The sequence below is a fragment of the Stegodyphus dumicola genome, chromosome 8, assembly GCF_044657685.1.
Source record: "Stegodyphus dumicola isolate Sdum_Otavi_A_Nest chromosome 8, ASM4465768v1".
Classification (NCBI taxonomy): domain Eukaryota; kingdom Metazoa; phylum Arthropoda; class Arachnida; order Araneae; family Eresidae; genus Stegodyphus; species Stegodyphus dumicola.
Genome location: NC_140775.1, coordinates 147,968,923 through 147,991,057, shown reverse-complemented (window position 1 = coordinate 147,991,057; position 22,135 = coordinate 147,968,923). Strand labels below are relative to the sequence as shown.

Here is a 22,135-nt window from a genome sequence, read left to right as displayed (position 1 = left end):
TGAGAGGACACCCCATGGTTCAGTTTCTTAATATAGCAATTGTTCTGGAAGACGAAACCATAGGGGAAATAAGCTATTTAATACATAAAAAATTAACTTAATCTAGTTTCTATATAATTTAGAACACTTTACATCAGGATATTAGTGAACAAAGATTTGGTATCAAACAAAACCATGAGGAAATTATGATGAGAAATGTTTTGAAGCTTAGAGTTACTGAACAATAAGCAAGAAAATACAATACCCAGTGTTTGATTAGTAGATAAGAGGGAGTGCTTAAATTAGAAATAATAGAGAAATACAATGCTAATTAAGAGAACTTTGAATAGGGTATAGAGTCTAGCACAGTTAGCAGCGAGGGCAATAAATTACTTTGTTTTGACTACATTGAGAGAAAATGCAAGGGTTTTACAGCAGATTTTATTTCTGAAAATCAATCAGATATGAACTAAGGTTTTTACTATTGCTTACAGCTTCTGAGTAAATCTTTGCTGACTTCATTTGAGAGTCTGCAAATGCGAAATCAATGTATATTGTATCAATACACATTGATTGTGTCAATATCCTGCAATTTAAATTATGTGTAAATTTACTGAAGTTTAGATTTGAAGTATATATTATTTCTGCCTGCCAGCTCTTTACATATCTTGGGTCCAGTTTTCACACATTGCTTTTTCCAGTTAATAATAACCATAAACTAATTTCCAGTTCTTAACTTCAAATGAATATCTAAAAAACATAATTACTGCTTTTTATGTTTCTAAAGTTAAATTATTAAAAACAAGAGAAAACTCGATGAATCAGAAATCAACTGCAAAGTTTTTAAACAGAAAAACAATGAGTAAAATAATAAACCAAGATTTACAACTTAAAAAGTTAAAATAGAAACTTAAGTTAAAAAACACAGTGTTGACCAGCTTTAACAGACATGTGACTCAATACCAAACAGTTTGTAGAACGTTGTATGAAAACTATTTAGCGGGAAATAAATAGAATTGCACTTTGAAGAAGCATGGATTTACCTAAATGAATGTGACAAAAAAAAAAAGGTCCATTAACTATCAAAAACAAAAAGAAAAAATGTACAAATCTGTTTCTTTCACAGCAAAGAAAGTTTCAGTAAGGCATTTATGATAGTTGTAGAGTTCTTAAAAATAAGAAAAGTGGAAAAAGTGTTAAAATCAACTCAAAGTACTATCAAGTGAACATACAAAAGAAGTACTGAAGAAATTCCATTTCTTTATGTACAAATCTGATTCTTTCAAAGCAAAGAAAGTTTCAGTAAGGCGTTTATGATTATTCCAGAGTTCTTAAAAATAAGAAAGGTGGGAAAATGTTAAAATCAACTTAAAGTACTATCAGGTGAAAGTTTTACATCTGATATATACAATATATACAGAAGAAATGCCATTTCCTTATCCCAATGACTTTCAAAAAGTGAAACTTCATCAAGACAAAGTAAAAAGTCACACTTCAAAACGTATCACTGCATTCCTTGAAAAAATGAAGACTAATACATATATTGCATACAAACATTTTCAACATATTACTGAGAAGTCCTCTGATATTTCATCTGATGTCCATCTATTGCACTTGTGGTCGCTTGAAAAGAGCTCTCACTACATGCAAACCCACAATGATTGATGGACTCTGAAAAGCAGTGGAAGAGGAATGGAAATGCATACACTGTGGAAATTTTATTCTTCTTTTCTATCATGGAAGTCATAGAATCATCTATTTTGGAAGTCTTCGATCACAGAAGTCACGATACAGTCAGGAAAAAGGCTATCAGATCAAACATTTAAAAAAATACTCTTTACATTTTAAACATTAATTAAATAGTCCCTAAATCGTTCTACAAATGTGTAAAATGTGTCTATAGGACTTAATTCACCCAGACAAAGCAATAACTTGCAGTCTAATAGAGTCTCAAAAAATTTCATTTAGTATTACATAGAATCTCATAAAAAATCTGTATGTATGTACATATATGCATTATGTTTCTTGTATTCTGGAAAAACAGTGGTACCTAAAGCTATCAAATTTTTAACACACACAGTCCTCCACCCAAAGACGTGCATCTCAAAGTCAGATTTTTGAATTTTTAATTTGCTTACTTTTTTATTTTATGTTTTTTGCAAATGTAATGAAATTTTGATTAGCAAGCAGCAATTTAAAAGCAAAGTTTTGTCCCTCAACATAGTGTAAAACATTAATATTTTTAAATTTAATCAGAAAACTTAGCAATTTAAAGAACAATTGCTACTTGGTAAAGCATATTTGTCTTTTATGCTTAATCAACAAACTCAGCAATTTAAAATATATGTGTCAGAGCCATGCCAAGCTATGTTTTCACCTGAGGCAAAAAGGTAAATGCGTGCCCCTATATACATATATCAAAATAGCTATATTTGTATTAAACAAAAATAAATGTATTAAATCAAAATATCATATTTCTTACAGCATTATTATACCCTAATTCTTAAAATATTTTTAATCCTAGCTTTATAAATTCAGAAAAATAATATAACCAATTATTCATAACTTGCAAATGAAAATGTTAAAAAATTATTTTTGCATAAATAAGAAATAACAAGCACATTGCATTAATTTCCAGGTTTTCTTGCAATTCTTCCTATTGTTTTATTAATTTAAGTTTGCCGAAGCTTATTTCCAATAATAATATCTGACAAATTTAAAAACATAATTAAAGGAATTTTGGAATTTGTATGGCCAATTTGGCGTCCCTTCTAGTGATTCACATGAGGCAAGTCCTTGCTTGCCCCACCCTTATCCTCTCTGATATGTATTGGCACTGAATAAAAAAAATATTTTTACTAACCATGTAGCAGTGTGTTGTCATTTGGCAAAGTGTAAGAGATTTTTCTTTCAAATTCATCAGTTGGTTATTGAAAAACAAACAAACAATTTAAAAGCAATAAATTCAGTTCTTCATTTCTATTATTATTTATTACTAACTGACCTTGTGAAATTACAGTAACTGATGTCATTAAAGTCATTACATATTTTTTCCTTTTTTATAACTATTTTAGGCACCTGGCAACACAAGCAGCTAGTATGTTTAAAAAAGAGAAATAACTAATCATAGCTGGGCACTTAAACACTTAACTATAATTTTATTTTTGATTTTGTGAAAATTATCTACAATGCTTTCTCAGTTGGTGAATTGGATTTCCTTAAAGCTTTCTGCATGCCAAAAACTTGTGCTTGTTAGTTAATGGCATTAATTACAATCCAGTTTTCAATGCTTTCATATTCTTAATATCCTGTTTCATGGATATTTTCTTTAACAAATGGTATTATATTTTTTCAATTTGCTCTTCCATTGTATTCTATGTGAAATATTGCTATTTATCATAATTCTGCAAAACTCCTTAAGACAAATAACCTATGTTTGACTGCTTTTGAAACTAATAAAGTTTTATTCAAAATTTACAGCAAACTGAAGTTGTTTTTTGTCTGATTTTAAAGTTTACATTGGTATGTTTCTCGTTCAGTTTGAAATTTCATTTAATTTTTTTAGATAGGGTTTAATTAATCTCTGCAGTTAATTCAGTGTTGACTACATTAGGGTTTCAGCGATGAAAGGCTAAAAGGTTCTGTCCTCAGTATGTGAAAGAAAAATTTAAATCATAAGCAAAAAAAAAAAAACTTAGCACATCCATTTACTCCATATAAGAGCAATATATTACCTGTTTCTTTTTAAGATAATAAACAGCAAACCCTTTTGCTCATCACTTACTATTTTGGTATAATATTGCAGATAAAAGTAAAATAGCATTCAACAAAACTGAAGACTGGAAATTTGGATTATTAAAGATTGCTGACAGGACTTCAAAAATTTCTTTTTTTGTTAAAAGAATCTGGTTATGCACTGAAAAAATAAATTATTAAACTTGTAGCAGAATGTATGCAAAGATTATTATTCACAATTTAAAATCACTCAAGTTAAAAACTTTTTCCCTTTTAAAACAATCAAAACAACAGATTTTTCTATATTATATTCTAAAAGCATAATTCTAACAAATATCTAAATTTATAAATAACATTAAAAATTACTTGAGAAAAATTTTTTTAACAATTCTAGAAAACAATAAAAAAAACAATTTTTCAAATCTCTACAAAAACACATTTACAAAATAAATACACTCTTCTATAATGATAATTTATTCTACAGTTATATTTAAGAAATACACATCATATATAAAAATATTTTCTTAAACTGCAGTTTTAAAAATTTAACACACAAATTATCACACAAACTATCACACATATTAACACACAAATTTGAAAAGTATTGATAAAATACTGAAGGAAAAGGAGTTTGTTATTGCAGTTATTAATATGATAAACATTTATGTCATCTAAGACTGCAAAATATTTTCAAGAGTAAAAAAAGAATTATAAGCTTTTTTTTTTTTTTTTTTTTTTTTTTTTTTTTGAATTAATTTATTTTTTAAATTACATACCTCAAAAGGTTTTCAGTACTAACCTAAAATAAGAGTATGACCCATTGATAGATCTATAAACATGAGTAGTCATGTATCAAAATCTTGCTATAATACCTTCTTAAAGTAACTGATCTCTCTTAAATCTTTGCAAATAACCTAACCATGATATGAGAAATATCACATCCAATTTGTTGATTAGATTTGTAGAATATGGAGACATTACTTAACTTTGTTCATATGCACGCATGCACAATTCAACATTAGTTCAATTTCAGATGAATTTGCAAACAATGGTTTTCCATATATGTGTTGGCCTTTTTACAGTATAACAATTTGATTACATTTCAAATTATGACATATGTAGCAAAATACATGTAAATCAAATTAATATACAAAAATCTTGACTTTTCTTTAAATAATTTCCTGGCTTATAGTAGAAAAGTAAAATTTTAATGTAAATATGTATAAACCAGTTTCTGAATATTGTCATCCCCTCCAAAAACTCACCAACTACAAGCCAACTAATTTTACATCAAACTAATACATAAGAAGCAACAGTGAAATCCTTACATAATTCTTTTTGTGCTGCTGTTCTCTCCATGAAAAAAGTTATCTACTCTCACTTAAAAAAAACATCAGAGAATTGCACAAATTTGGCATTGCATGCTGTTTCTTCCCATGATCACAGCAATCTGTTTTCATTAATAACATATCAGAGAATATCACAAACTCTGCATCAGTGCGCAAATTTCAATCCATAAATTTGAACATTTGTGAAGTACAGTTTTATGGATATGAATTTTTGCATTCTCTACTCTTGAGTAAAATGAAGAATCAGTTGTAAAAAGAACAATCAGTTGCAAAATGTTACTAATGTGGCAAGCATTTATGCATTTTAAAAATAAATTTGATAAAGAACTGAAAAAAAGCATATGTTTTTAGAATAAAAATTTCTGGCAACAACTTATTGTTTGAAATGAGAAATATTGTCTGATAGTTTTAAACACAATCTTCTTTCAAAATGTCGTGTGTAAACAAGTTGTGGATGGAAGATTACATTTTTGTGCTTTCTGAAGAGAAATATTCCTATTCCATAATTCAAAAACATGAAATGCATGGTATTTAAATTTCTAAGTGCAAAATAAGAAACATGATTAATCAGAAAGAAAAAATTGTCAGTCACTACTTCTACAAGGAAAGAAGACTCTAAACAAATACCCGAAAGAGGTTACGTACTCTTTCTAATGTTGTTGTTGTTACATATGGCTTTATTGAAAAGATAAATCCAAATACGAGGGTTGGAACTTTAATAGTGGCAACACAGCTGAAAAAACACTACGTAACAAAACCAAAGAATATCGCGTATACCACACATAAACTACATACCTACCTTACCTCTCAGCAAAAAGACTCGTCCTGCCTACGTCACGTGCATGCGAAGTGACGCAAAGAACGAATCCTTGTATTAGCTCGCAGTCTAAAGTAAGTGTTATCAGGATGCTTTCAAAACAAGAACAACGACGTTGTATAAAAATTTAATGTGCCAGAGGTCGTACAGCACGGCAGTCTCATCAAGGGCTTCAAGAGGCTTGCGGGAAATCTGCATTGCCTTACAGAACCGTAGCACAATGGGTGAAAGCATTCAATGAAGGACGCCAAAACGTGGCAGACATGCTGCGGCCAGGGCGTCCGAGTGTCAGCGATGCAGATGTGCAAGCTGTTGCCGCACTAATGGACAGTGATAGCTGCCAAACAATTCGTCAGCTGGCCGGACAAACAGGATTAGCACATACGACTGTGCTGCACATTCTGAAGGAACGCCTGTCCATGAGAAAAACTGCTTCACAATGGGTTCCACATCAACTTACGGAAATGCAGAAATGGCTACAATACGATGCTGCCCGAACCCACCTGGAGTGCTATGAGCGCAAAGGATATGCTTTTTTACGGCGTATCATTACATTGGATGAGACTTGGGCCCGATCGTACCAGCCAGAACTGAAATGCCAATCAAACGAATGGCGTCATCACGGGTCACCATGACGTTCGAAATTTTGTCAGAACCCCAGAAATGTGAAAGTTATGGAGATTCTCACGTACGACTGCGATGGTGTCATCCTAACGCATACCGTTCCCCCACAGCAGACTGTCACTGCGCAGTATTACTGCTCATTTTTGGAGCACAATCTCCGACCAGCTTTGAGAAAAAAACGGCGACATTTTCTGCAGAACGCTTCTCTCATTTTGCATGACAATGCTCGGCTGCATGCAGCGCAAGCTGTGACTAATTTGTTCAAGCGATGGGGCTGGAAAGTGCTTTACCATCCACCATACTCCCCAGATCTAAGCCCTTGTGACTATGACTTATTTCCTAAGATGAAGGAACCACTTCGTGGCACTCGCTTCCAAACTGTTCCTGAGATTCTTGCGGCAGTAGACCGGTCCATTCAAACTATCAACAAAACAGGCGCTGCTACAGGTATTCTGCAACTTCCACATCGTTGGAAATGGGTTGTACACAATGCTGGCGACTATATTGAAGGACTGTAAAACATGGTGACATGAATCACTTTTGTATTCCTTGTAAATAAATAGTTGCCACTATTAAAGTTCCAACCCTCGTATATGAAACAACTCAAGTATCACACAAGAACAATGATATATAATAAAAAAAAGAACAAACATTTACTTCTTTCTAATGTTTCGAAAGCTAAATTATTAGCAACAAGAGAAGACCCACTGATGCAGAAATCAATCAAAATCTCTAAATACATCTGTAACAACAATAAATAAAATAATAAATCAAGATTTACAACTTAAAAAGCTGAACAACATAATCTTCACCAATTTTTGCCAGGCAATGTGGGTGAACCCTGTGTAGTTTGTAAACTGTTTAGCAAGAGATAAATGGAAATACATTGGAACTTTTATTATTGAAAACAAACAGAAAAAAATACACAGACCTGGTTCCATCAATGGAAAGAAATTTTCAGTAAGGGGTTTATAACTTTTGCAGGATTCTCTTACAGTAAAAAAAATCAAAATAAGAATGTGGAAAAACTGTTTAAAATCAACTCCAAAAATTATCAAGAAAAGGTTTTACATACAATATTTACAGAAGAAATTCCCTTTCTTTATACCAATGATTTTCATACTTTGAACTGTCATGTCGTACTTTAAAAAGTACCACTGCATTCATAGAAAAAATTAACACTGATGCAGATATTGTAGATATACTTTTTCAAAATTCCCCTGACATTTCACCAATGGTCTTGAAAAGAGCTACTTCTAAGCACAAACCTATTACAATTAATAGACTCTGGAAAGTAGTAGAAGAGGAATGGAAATCATTAGCCTTGGAAATTTTATGAAAAGCCATGGAAATCATGATGCAAACTTATAGTCCAGAAAAAAGGCTACCAAACTGAATATTTTTTAAAAATACACTTTATGTTTTAAGTGTTAATTAAATAGTCCCAAAATCATCTTAAAATTGTGTAAGCTCCCCCTGTATTAGTATTTAGTGTGCTATCATAGATTAAAGAATTTTAGACATTCATAACGTTCGTGCAGAACACAGCATGAGTGTTTCTTAAAAAAAAGTTCTTTACATGTTACATAAAAATGTAACACCAGTATCTGACATGCTTTATATTAAAGAATTGTAACACATAGAAGAAAGTTAGTTCTGATAGAATGCTATACAAACATTCTTTCTAAAGCATTCATTACACATTACATGAAAGTACCACAAACACTGATATTGGACATCCTAATTGTGATTAAAAATGCTTTTGACACATTTGTAAAACACTTGAATAGAATGTTCTCTGAATATTCTGGAGCTAGTTGGGATTTCATTTAACAGACACTTCACAGAAGAATTCTCTCAAAATGATTCTCTCAACAGATAACAAAATGAGACCTAAAAGACAGTGTTACATAAGCTGGAAAAGAAAAGTACTAGGAAAAAAAAGAATGGCAACAGCAGAAGAATACAAAAGGAAACCAGATTCTATTGCCCAAATGATGAAAATGGATGATTTTTCATACTTCCATGTCCTTAAATTATGTCATATAAAACAGATATCTAATACGCAAGAAAAAAATGTGCAAATTTAAAATTTCAAATAAACTCTAACCCCCCCCCCAAAAAAAAAAAAATCCTTTTACTGTGAAAAATAAATGTAAAATTTGTTTTCTTTGCGTAGCATCTCGGTGTGGATAAATATTTTAAATGTATGAAAAGCTCTAAATACTTAAATTTTATAGTTAAGAACATTACATTGAAATTAAAATAGTTAAAGCTAAACTACATACAAAACTGAAATTTAAAAAATGACACTTTTTGGACCAAATTGGTCGGGGAAGAAACAGACAAGTATTGAATAAAAGAATACTTTTTTAAATATTATTTTATCTTTATATAGCTTTAATAATCAAAATGGTTTGGCATTTAATGCCTTGATGCCCAAATTTGATTCTTATCAGACCAAATTGCTTTTATGTTTCTTTTATCTGGCTGCAAAGAAAATTTTCTTCCAAAAAACGTTCTTAGTACACTTAGTGCGAAAGAAAAAAAAAAGAAAGAAAAAAAAAATTGCTTAGTGTTTAACCACCCAAATCTATTATTTTCTGCCAACTTTTTGGTAGTTTTTCAAAGCCTTCGGTGGAGAAACTTGGGGGCCGCGAGTTCAAAATCAGACAAACCTCATTTTGGACATCCTGTGCAGAACAAAAAATAGCACCAGCAACATGTTTGATGGAACATTACCCTTTTGCACAGAAACTCAGTTCGACATTTTTCGTTGATAGCAGAATCAACACAGACTAGCATCTCGCTGTACACCTTACTGTCGAGGGTTTTACCTTTTTTCAGATACTCTTTTTGGATAATACCACAGTAGTCCCAGCAGATACAAAACATGATTTTTTTTGGGGGGGGTCAGACAAATTGTGCTTTGCGATATAGCTAACAGGCTCAGCGGGCAAAGACTAACCCCCGTTTGGCCTGTGTTGTTGAAGTAAATCCCTGTAAATCCCTTTTTCATCACAAGTGATTATCTGGTCCAGAATTTTGTCCTTGCATTATTCAAGCAGATTAGAGCAGGCCTAAACACATCTGTCCTTAACTGCTTAAGTCAGCTCATGCAGTACTAAGCAACTGAACTTGCACATCAAGTTTATGCAATGCATAGCATGACTAATAGCATCAAACTCCTTAGCAAGCTCTTGAGTGGTTACATATTAATCTTCCTCCACAAGTTCTCACAGGTGGTAGTCCTTGTTTTTGAACTTGCGGTACCAAACCTTCACAGTGTCATATGATACAATATTAGTACCTAAAGCTGTACACATGATTTGGTGGCATTCTGTAGCTGACTTTTTGCAACAGAACTGGAAGTAAATGATGGTTCTAATTTGGTAGCATGATAGTTTTATTTCAGACACCTTGTACTTAATGATAATGATATTTTTTTTTAATTTCACAACAGTGTTCTTAAGCAAGTCTCTTTCTTTCAAATGCTAAATATCGTTCAACAAAATATGATTAAACATGCCATCGTGAACTGTTTGTGGAGACAATATTTGCAGTGGTGGCAAACTTTTGTTAAAACCTGATATATACATTTACAAAGGATTTATTTGCATACATATAATTCTTAAATAAAATCTAATAAATAATACAAATAATAAATAAATAATAATAATAAATAAATAAAAAATAATACAAAAATAAAATCTCCGATACCAAATATGCATGAAATTTAATTATGAGACTCTCACCATTGCCATCAATAACAAAAGCTATAGTTTCCAATGAGCGATCCAAAATAAAAGAATTATCAGTTGCAGTTAGAAATTCTACAAGAAAATCTAAACCACCTACTTCTCGGAAAGCATCTTTCCCACCATCTGAAATATAAATAGAATTAGGAGAAAAAATACACAAAAATAAAGGCAAATAAAATTTTAAAAGCATCTACTTATATAGTTTACTTCAAGTTTTAAAATTGCATTGAAAATATTAAACTTAGGCATAATATTCTAAAAACAATACAGCTTCTGCACAAATGTCACAAACTTAATATATTATGTTCCCAACATCAATAAAAAATTTTGTTTAAACATGATTCATACATATTTCTTTAAATGGAAATTAAGAATTTTTTAAGGAAATTTATGGACCAGCAGTGTAAAAAATTGAGCAGCTGTCAGCAAATACAATTAAAGATATTACTCATGCAACTGCTTTCACTCTTGCAATACCATTCCAAGACTAAAGCAAAAACATGTTGTCATAAAAATAAAATACTGCTATGATGAGTTTTAAAACGCTGGTATGATAACTTGGTAGAAGGAGACCTAAATGCCATAAACTTATGCTGGGCAATCAGAAAATGCTCACATGTATAAGTATCTTTGTACAACTAGGACACATAAAATACTGTTGAGTTCCTTGCAAGAGGTTTGGTGGTAGGGAAAAAAGAAAAGAAACCCAGGATCCATTCTTCGGAATGTTCTCCATTAAAATTGGGCGGAATATCCTCTTCCTTTTAAATGCAATTTATTCCCCCTCCCAGGTAACATTCTCAGTGATAAGATGGCTTGATGAATTTTGGTATGATGAATTTCAGCCATTCCCAACAAATGCAAGGGTCTGAAATAACTACAGTTTGAAAATAATTTTTCAAGTACTTAACTTTAAATTATGATTAAAGTTTCATGAAATACTTTACACCTATAACTATCAAACATATTTTAAAGAAGATAAAACAATCATTATTAAAAAAGTCTTATATTTTTAAAAACCATACTGTATTAGAAAAGGCAAATATGTATACCGTTTATCAGTGTTCATGTTTACAAAGTATTAAGTGCTGCCATAATTTTGTTACTTCTTTATACAAAATAAAGGAATTATTGCAACTGCAAAAAATTTTGAGTATCATATTTCAACGAAAACACACATTTCAAATGCTCTCGAAACCATTTAAATGATGTTTTTGTATGACATCTGTATGTATGGACAGAATAAAGGACTGTTTTTACCCAAAAAAATTGTAAAATGGATTTAAAATGGATTCAAAAGAGATTTTTCTTGACATCTGTATGTACATATGTATGAATGTATCTCACATAACTCAAGAATGAGTAGCCATAGAATGTTAAAATTTTGTACATGGGACCGTTATAACATGTAGTTGTGCAACTCCTGCTAGTACTTTTCTGTTTTGTTGGGGCAAATGATAAAGTCGCCAATAATGGTACAACTAAGGCCAAACGAAATATCTTCGCTGGTAACTTTTTAATCTTCATTTTCAAAACAAGTCACAGCCTTTTCTTATCAGATTGATTGTTTCTTTCAATCCTGGCATACAATTACATAGAATTTTTACAATATAATTAAATTTTATGCCCTAAGACCACTCGCAGTAATTAATTAGGTGCAATCACACCACTCAAAAGAAGGCGAAAATATAGGAAAGGCAAAATCAAGGGTTAAGTTCATCAAATCTAATGAGAATGCACTAGCAAAGTAAAGCACTATGGTTTTACATAATTTCTGAATAAGCTATCTGTGCAAGTTGAAATAATTCTTGCATTAAACTTGTATTCCATAAGATTTAATTTAAGATTAAATTGAAATTAATATAGATAATTACTGAGAGAATTAGATTTTTGTAGCGCAGTTTACATGAGATAAGATCACTTGGGGGTCATGTGATACGAACCGGCGAATCAGGATGTTAAACCATGAAAGCATAGTAAATTCTTAAATTAATGTCTTTTTACAAATTTATTATCTTTATTTATTGGCTTTTTACAACGTTTTAAACCATATTAAAATGTTTTTGCCTTCAAAATAAAAAATTCTTAGAACTAACATTTGTTAAAATTTTTTATGTGTATACTGTATGCTGTCGCCAACAAAGTCTGCTTGGCGAGATTTGCGCTGGCGAAACAGAAAAGTACCCTCCCTTTTTCACTGCAATCAGCTGCACCAATTATGTATATGTATGTTTAAAATCTAACAATATATGATAGCTGCTTTAAAAAATAATTGGCGACCTCAAAATTAACATTCTAGGTTTGGTGCTCTCCCCCCCTAAATTCAAATGTTTTCCCAAATTCGAGATCATTCCAAATTAAGTAACACTACTTCTAAAAGGTTACTAAAACTAATACTAACCAAATAGCTTAGAATGCTCTCTGTACATATGAAGAATAAATGCCAAGTCACAGTACTACACTTCCCCTTTTTTCCTGACTTCTGCCATGCAAACAGCTCTATGCCGCTTATGCTTCCCTGCTTAAAATGGCGTCGTAGCCTTTTTTCTGCATATATAAAAATTATTTACATTCAAATATGATAGAAAAGTAATTTGTCTGCCAAAGAAATACTTTTTGATGTGCCTAAAAATAAAGATGGTGATTTGCCAAAAACAGTTTTGTCAACATCTTATTCCTTCTTTCTCCACTCTGCCATATCTATAGCCAGAAGTTAAGAGTACCAGATTCATGACTGTGCACTTAGTGATATTACATATATATATATATATATATTATCACCCTGTTACCTGGCTCAGTGAGCTTAGATTTTTTTTAGTCAGATATGTTCCTAAATTGTGTATTTTTTGCTTTAAAAGTGATTGCATTATGTAGTTTTTATGTTCCAGTTAAAGTTCCATAAGATTCCATAAGGTTTTTATGCCTTTAGTTAATTAATTGTAGATTATCAAAAATTTAAAAGTTGTTTAAGCGCAGCTAAGCCTAATTTTTCTTACCATAGCAGCCGTATTTGTTTACATTTGAAACTCAGAAGAATAGTGAATTCAGTTTTTGCACCTTCAAGTCTTTTTGCCAAGTGGGCAGTGCATGATTTACATATAAGCTACACAAGCTATAGCTTAGAAACCCCACTTTCTTGGGGCCCCCAAAAAAATTAAAATATAAATATAGTATAACAGACTTATAAATTGCCCCATATCTGAAATAGCTTAGGGCCTTATCAAGTCTAAATCCGGCTCCTTGAGTGGGACCAAAAGTAGACTTTTAGTTTTGTACACTGAAAAACCTGCTTTTTTGACCACTGACCGAATTGCTTGTTTTTGAGCAGAAACTCTAATTTTAACTGTTAAAATTCTTTTTTTTTTTAACTATATTTGACATTTTATGTTTTTCTGTATTTATACCATTTTTAATGAAGATGTTTTGAGTTTTTATGCACTTTTGCTTTGCCGCGAAGTGATAACTGAATTAATTGAATGAGAAATATATCTCCAATGAAATTTGAGGAAATAAGTTTAAATGAAATGCGGCAAAAAATGTGTATAATTTAATAGACCATAGAAGGTAGTCATGTGGTATCCACATCAGATTTTTTATATTCGCTATACTATTTAGATTTGGGATGTAAACTAATGAAACTATCTGAGTGATTTGCTCCGAATATCTTCACCTGTAAAAATTGTTACTGCTTGGAGTTGTAAATAAAAGTCCCAAACTTTCGTTTAAATTTTTTGCTCTTCGGGTAAGAATATTGACAAAATTTTTGCATATTGTTAACACACAATAAAACTAATTCAATACCTGAAAATACCTAAATGGTTAATTTAATTATTCTCCGTTTTGAAACTGTGGATGGCAACAATTTGTAAAACAATTTGAAATGAGAGCCTAAGTTTTAAAACTTTCATTTTGGAAAACAAATAAGATGTTATTTTCATACATTTAAAACCACGAATTTTAAATTTTAGTAATATGCTCCGTAGGATGCTATATGCTTTATTATTATGATCTAATTTTATTTGCGTTTTGTGAACTCTTTTGATATTAGTTTTAAAATGAATGAGTTTTAAGACATGAGTTGCCTACTTTAGTTTTCTACTTTAGTTATTAAGCCTAACATTAGAGTGACATCAACATTTTGGTTAATATGATTCAGAAAGGGAAAGAGAAAAAAAAAAAAAAAAAAGGTGAAACAAAAATAATGGCAAGCAGAAAAAAATGTGTGTGGCATGGATGTGTAGCTGCAGCTAGCCATATTCCAAAAATAATAATTATGCACTTTCTTATTTTTTACAAGCAATACTTTAAAAAAGAACTTTAACATTGCATGTTATTTTAAATGTTTTGATCTCCCCCCCCCCATTATGAATTACTAAAGAAATTATTGTAGCCTTAAAACCAGTTCAAATTACAAATAATATTACAAACATTAAAAAAGATACTTAAAAATATTCATATGTAGGTAAGAAAATTTAAATAAATTGACATTTCGATTTTAAAGCACTATAAATGCAGCTGATCAATGTTTATGTTTGTAACTGATGTTTTTGAAAATAAGAGTAAAAAAAATCTGAGAGAGATCATTGAGCAGCCAAAAAATTTTAGTTTTCTCTGTGCCATGGATGAAATTTAACATCAGTATTAACACATATAAAAATTTATTCGAGACAAATCATTGGGGACTGAAAACAAGGGCTGAACATTTTACAGGACACAGGTACATTGGTTAGTGATTTTAATTTAAAGCATTATTTAATTCATTAGAAAATCGGAGGGTTATTTGTTATTCACCAAAAGATGCATTATTTGAATCAAAATCTAAGAAAATTTTACAATAAAAGATAATTTATTGCATTAGTTTTAAAAAAATATTAAAACAATCACATATTAAAAAATACAAAAAGTTCATAACAGAATAAAATCTTTGTATCTTTTTCATCTGAAATATTTTTTAAGATATTTTAATTTATTTAAATCTTACAAAGAAAATATTCCTTGTTCACTATATTTCTAAAATTTTCAAATTTCATTTAAAATGTTCACTAAATTTCTAGATTTTTTTCTTTTAACAAACAAATCAGTATTTCTATTAATCTATGCATTACCTGCTACAATATGTACTAATTTATTAATGTTTTCAATAATATCCCTTTGGAGAAGAATTTAATTTTGCTTTATGCAAACATATTCTTTCCTAATGAGTTCTTGCTTCATCTCTTAATTTTGCTATTTACTTTAAAAAATCCTTTATTCTAAAAAACTGCATATAGTATTTAAAATAAGCAAAAATTACCAATCTTATTTCTTAAGCAATTTCAATATTAAAAATAATTTTAGAAAACTTTATGAAATGATACAATGTATATATAGATATATGAGGTGAATATTTTAAATTGTCAGTTTACAATTTCTTTATAACAAAAAACTCCTTTTTACAGATGCCTGTCCATATGACAATATTAGAATTACTGTTGTATTTTCCATATTTAAGACTACTGAAAATTACTACAAAGGGAAGAGAAAAGTGTCAGAAAAAGACATTTGGGATCAAAAGCAGAAAAAGGCAATTCCGCTTGCAAACAACCGGCAATTTTAAAACAGAGTAACAAGTCTATCCATCACAAGAAAAGCTCTGAATAGAATTGTCATTTAGGTCAGAAGATCTTTAAAAAAAACTTTTTTTTTTAAAATTTTTTAAAGCATAAAATCAATTTTACACAGAAATTCATTTGAACATAATTACAATAGATCTCTTGTTCTTACTAAAAAGTAATTAAAAATTATCCCTTACGATATTTATTATCTTATTTAAATTTTTCAAAATCACAAAAATGAACAGCAGAGACAATTTTAAAACATGATATATGGAAATAATAAAAATTTAATATTTTCTTCCTAAAAACAAAACATGTTAACATGTTGTTGTTATTTTTATAATATAACAATAATTAATAACATATAAAAATTTTAAAACACAACATATGGAAATAATAATATTTTAATATATTTTCCGCCTAAAAAACAAAATTTTGACATGCTGTTGTTATTTTTATGATATCAGTATAATGTTCTTGGATCTGTTAAAATGAAATAAAATTTGATCACGCTAAATTCACAAATCACCAAATCACAGTTTTCATTGATAAATTTGATCTTACAATCGCAAAATTTTGATTTATCGTCAAAGCTGGCAATGCACAGTATAAGAATTCACCTGCAGCAAAAAACAAAAGGAAAAAATTGTTTTTTGTACAATAAAAACATCAAATTTTTATGCTAACCCAAATTTCTGAGAAGAGTACACTCTAAATACAAATTTGGTGAGAAATCGTCAAAGTAGCAAAATGTTTAATGCCTTTACGAAACAAAATGCAAAATTCGCAAAACATTAATTTTGCCAATAAAACTAGAGGTACCCCTCAAGAAATGATCAAAATTTTACGAAAATTGGTAGATATGCCTCACAGAAACACTGCCTTAACTGCCAAACACTGTAGTCAATTGATTTATTTTTATTTGACTGGTGAATTTTTCTTCAAAAGAATGCCCTAGTGTTTCTCAATCATTTTTGGTGGCGATCATTTTTAAAAATTAGAATGCTCTGCAGTATGGTATGCAATAACTCAAAGAAATATAGGGGCATAAGGAACCTCCAAACATTTGGCAATAAAAATTCAGCTTTATTCCAAAATAAACTATTTTTCATTGCATTTTGTGCCTAAATACCATGCTAAATCTATAACGAGGAATAATATTAAATAACAATAATGAATAAATGAGATATTTTAAGTACCATACGAAAAAAGGTGAAAAAAGTATTGAGGCATTGCAGAACAAAAGTTATAAAGAGCCAGTTCTAGCAGGCTTTTCTTATAAAACAACTGGAAGGATTTTAAATCTGGAAAAGATATCTATCTAACTTAAAATTATATACCAGCCAGTAAACAAATATGCAAAATGTCGACTTTCACAGTTTGCAATACACTAAATGCATAAACGCCCTGTGTAAAGTAAGTATAAAAGGAGTAAACAAAATTATTATAACTCCTTAAGTGTACACAAGTTCACCCAAAAATCGGGTCCTATCTTATACTCTCGAGAAGGATGAACAAAAAGGAAATTATCCCTTTATAAAGGTGGGAAGGGACAATCTTTTGCTTGCATCAGAAGTCACTCCATTGAGGTTCGTGGAATTTTGCCACTGAAATGAGGTTGGATGCCACTTCAAGAATCAAATACAACTCTTTCAAATGCAGAGAGTTAAAAGATAATAAGCTGCTTTGTTTACGTGGCTCAAAAAAATTTAGATTTCTTTTGATGCAAGCAAACAATTAAAATTTTTTATGGTAATCGAGAAAATCTGAGAAGAAAATAATTGAACTACTGAATTTAAAAGAGAAGCCACTGTTCAATTTAATTCTGAAATACTGTGAAACCAATTTCCTTGAAAACAGACCATGAACAAGGCATCCAAGAAGATTCACTAAACACAAAGAAAAGTGGATCGTTAGAAATATTATTTATAATCCTAAAACTAGTGAAGTCATTTTGACTTTGAGTGAAACCCCATTGACTCAAAGCTCAATGAATATTTAGCAAATCTTATAATTCAGAAACTAGAAGAAAAATTTTCAGGAAATATAACTTTTGTGGACGAATAGCTAGAAGAAAACTAGTAAGCGAATCGAAGTTCGATAAAGCGAATCAAAGATATAACTACAGTTCACTAAGATCTGTATTAAAAAGCCTCAAAATTTTTTCATTTCAGCTATATTTGCAGATGAAAAATACTTTGGGAATTATTAAAAGAAAATGGAGTGGCAAAAACTCAATACTTAACAATAAAATGAAGAATCTTACACCTTCAGCAAAACATGGTGGAGATAGTCAAATGGTTTTGAACTATATGGGTTCTTGTGATTAGATTTTACTCCAGAATTTATCATTTTACGCAAGTATATATGCCAGTATCACATAAACATTGACTTGATTTAATTGATAACCAGCTGCTACACTATATGCACAAATACAAAGCAAGTGACTTCAGCTATCATTTTAATAATATGACTTTTCTTCAGCAATTACCTATCAATCACATAACCAGTCACATAACCAGAGTAGTCAGTCAGCGATTACCAGTTGCTTTCATACATACAAAACTTGGGAAATTAATGAATCGCCTAGCTTCATATTAACATGACTTTACTTGGCAGCAATTATCAGCCAGCAATACCTAAATAATTTTGATCTGCCAACATTCATCAGTTGGTATTCTGTAAAGTACATCTGTTCTGTTAGTATTATGGATATGATTTATTTAAAACCTTTAGATAATTTTTTTCACATTTCTGCATGATGTTTGTAATACATAATTAAAATGTATTATTAAGTGGTTTTATAGAATGACTTTTTATGAAAAATTTAAGATTATGGTAAAGTTTAATTATGATTATATAATTTCTTTCTATAGAAGTTTATTCTAATTTGAACATTGGGAATGCAAAGGGAGCTGATTAAAACCAAAAATCTGCACAAATGATGCTGGCAGATGGTAAGAGTTAGAACGTAATGGGTAGCCAGTCAAAGTGTTAATACTAACCAAAAGAGCTAGTAATGAACAATACAATTTTCATTCTGTAACTAAAGTTCACTACAGACTTTAAAAATTAATTTCTGTCATAGAATTGTATCATATTATGCACATGTTTATATGAGTTCTAATATCTTCACACTGATCAGATAGAACAACATCACTACTTAATAAAATTAAGCTGCATTATTCTCGACTTTTGCTATGCCAGGCACCAAGTGTAGAATAGAAGTAAGTAATTAAGTAATCTGCACCCAAATTCATGAGTAGTTAATACACAACATAAACTAACCTAAAACATAATTTAAGTAATGTTAAAAGTTTTTATATAACACTTTAGAAGTTTGTTATTCTGTATCTTGGAACAAAAAAAAATTGTTTTAAAGTGCCATCATGATTTCAAAGACTAAACTTCATGTGCTGGCAAATCAACACTGTCTCAAAGAATAAATATCTAGAAGGTGTTGGTTAAATGCTTTCATTTCTTTCATAGCACCATATTAAAGCAGCTGACTATCTTTCAGATTTTCGAACAGAATTCCCATATTTATCCTTCCAGTACTTTTATTGACCTTACTTTCCAATAATTTTCATTAACAATCAGTCAATAATAATAGTTAAAGAATTATTTCCACCAAAATATCCATAAATATCACTTGGAACAACACAGCCAGGACAATGGTAAGGCACTAGCTTCTGGTAAAAATCTAGAAAAGGTGCCAAATTAACTACAAAATTCCTAAATTAGAAAAAAATTAAAATTTAATTTATAAAAAATACAATTATTGCTTTCCAACTTTGAAATACATCATGAAGCACTGTTTCATAATAAAAAAAACTTTATTTGATTATTTATGACAATTTAAAAGTAATGCAAAATGTTTTCTTTCTTTTTATATGTGCCTTCTTGGTGTATCCAGCTAGTAGTAAGGAGGCTCTTAGTTCAAATTCTGACAAGGGTTAGAAATAAAACATGCAAGTGTAGAAAGTAAACCCACTGAATTTTTCCAATGATGTCCTGAAAAACTGAATAAAGAAATGAAAGTTATTTTTATAAGTTATATAAGTTCCACAACCAAAAAGACGTTAAAATTTTCTTATATTACAAGTCTTCACACTTCGAATAGCAGGATATCTCATTTTTTAAGTGAGACAACAATATCTCCAGTTACAAAAGATACAGTTAATTATATTTAGTGAAAATTTTTCTACGTACATCAATATACCTCATTCATATGACACTATTACATGCTGAATTAATAACATGGCTAATAATGAAAAATGTGGACTTAACAGTAGAATAAAATTTCAGGCAGACGAGACAACAGATATTTCGATTGATGCATAGTTCATTTGTTAATATCAGATAATGAGTTTAATTATGACATTCATGAAGATATGCAATTTTCAAAGACTGCCAACTCATACAATTGGAGAGCAAATTTTTAAAGTCCTAAATGAGTACACACAAGAGCATGTAATTGATCGGAAAAAATGCATATGTTTCTGTTTGAATGGGGCTCATGAGCTCTATGGAAAGTACAGTGGCAATGTACATAAATTTAGAGCTGTGTAATCTGATGTTTCCTGAACCAACTATTTCATTCATAAAGAAAAAAAAACTGCCAGCCAATGATATGCCATCTAAATTCAGACCTATGTTAGAAGACAATATTAACATAATCAAGTTTGACTTCTGAAGTAGTATTTATTCGGCGTGTTATTGTGTCTTAATAATCAAGTTTGTTAAGGCGAAGAAAAATATTTGAAAAGCAGAATATTTTCATATCTTTGTGGTGATATGAACAGCGAGCACAGCTTCTTCTTCATTTTGAAGTTTGTTGGCTTTGATCATAAAGTTCTTTGAATTCAGATACCAAAGCTTGTTATATTGTAAATGAAATTAACAAGGATTTTACATTATTTCTTGCTGATGACACATGGCTAATTACATTATCATGTCTTTCAAATGTATTCTCAAAACTAAACAGTTAAATCTCTGCCTACAAGTAGTTCTTTGACTGTTTTCAGAGCCAGTGAGTAAATAAAGGGGTTTAAAAGAAATTTTGATTTATGGGTTAGTTGTGTAAAACAGAGAATTATTTCGCCATTTCCAACCTTAAAATCTTTTCTCGAAACTCTCAGTTCACAATTTGAAACACATTTTCCAAATGGTAAATATAATGAATTTTCATATCGTTGGGATTCTTTTCATTGCAATATTAAAAATAACAAACTGTAACTGAATGAAAGAGAACAATTAACAAATTGCATGTGAGTATATTTAAAGCAAGTAACTTGATAAACTAAACTTCTAGAAAGAAACAATTGAAATTATTGCCTAGCAACACAAACACCTTACATATTTACAATTCCCATCGTATTTGTACAATACCTGCTCTCCAGTACAAATCTGCTATATACATACTTCTACATGACCCACGCTCTAATCACAGACTACAAAAAATGTAAAAGTATTTGGTTTACCGGAAAGTTATGTTTGTTTTATGACAACAATTTTCGATATGTAAGCACATGTTTATTTGCCGTATGTTTGCTCTCTATTTTTATCACTTAATGTATACATACTGAAGTAGCACGTTAACTAAAACAAAGTTGATTCACATTAGTCTTAAATGTGAAGCAACAGTGTACCCATGGCCATTGATAAAGTTCATTTATGCCACTGTATTTTATACAAATTTCAACAAGGAAGAAATGCTACAGAAGCATATAGAAATTTATTGAAAGTGTTTGGTGAAGGTACAGTTTCTGATAAGGCATGCAGAAGGTGGTTCAAAAAATTTGAAACAGGTGATTTCAAACTTTCTGATAAGCCACGTTCTGAGCGATCATCTTTGATCAGCAACGGTCTTGTTACGACCATGTTGGAGCAAGATCCTTTTGTAACAACATCGGAGATCGCAGAAAGGCTTAATTCAGCTCAGCAAACCATTTCAGACCATATTCGGAAAATAGGATTGGTGTGGGAATATTCAAGATGGGTGCCAAATGAATTAAGTCAGAAGAATTTGAATGATCGAGTCGGCATATGCACATCTCTACTTGCTCCGAAGCCCTTCTTGAACCGAATGTTAACTGGGAATGAAAAGTGGATCACCCAAGGAAACATCGTAATGGAAAGGGCATATTGTAAACCCAGAAAACTTAGCCCTCTCACCTCTAAACCAAATTTGACCCTGAATAAGGAAAATGATGTATATATGGTAGGGCATTCGAGGACCAGTATATTATGAGCTTTTAAAACTGAACAAAAGGC

At 30.4% G+C, this 22,135-nt stretch overlaps 1 protein-coding gene across 5 annotated transcripts in view; it reads right to left on the bottom strand.

Moving 5' to 3' along the window:
- Nucleotides 1-22,135, bottom strand: part of LOC118197454 (uncharacterized) — a 157,464-nt gene that overhangs the window by 109,904 nt on the left and 25,425 nt on the right. For 4 of the 5 annotated variants that reach the window (XM_085822553.1, XM_085822557.1, XM_085822556.1 and 1 more), the window contains exons 4-5: nt 10,260-10,388; nt 3,764-3,895 (exon numbers count right to left, since the gene is read on the bottom strand). In XM_085822553.1, the coding sequence (XP_085678679.1) occupies nt 3,764-3,895; nt 10,260-10,388 (261 nt within the window). Of the gene's footprint in view, nt 1-3,763; nt 3,896-10,259; nt 10,389-12,666; nt 12,813-22,135 lie in introns of all 5 variants that reach the window. The other variant, XM_085822555.1, reaches the window with a different exon arrangement.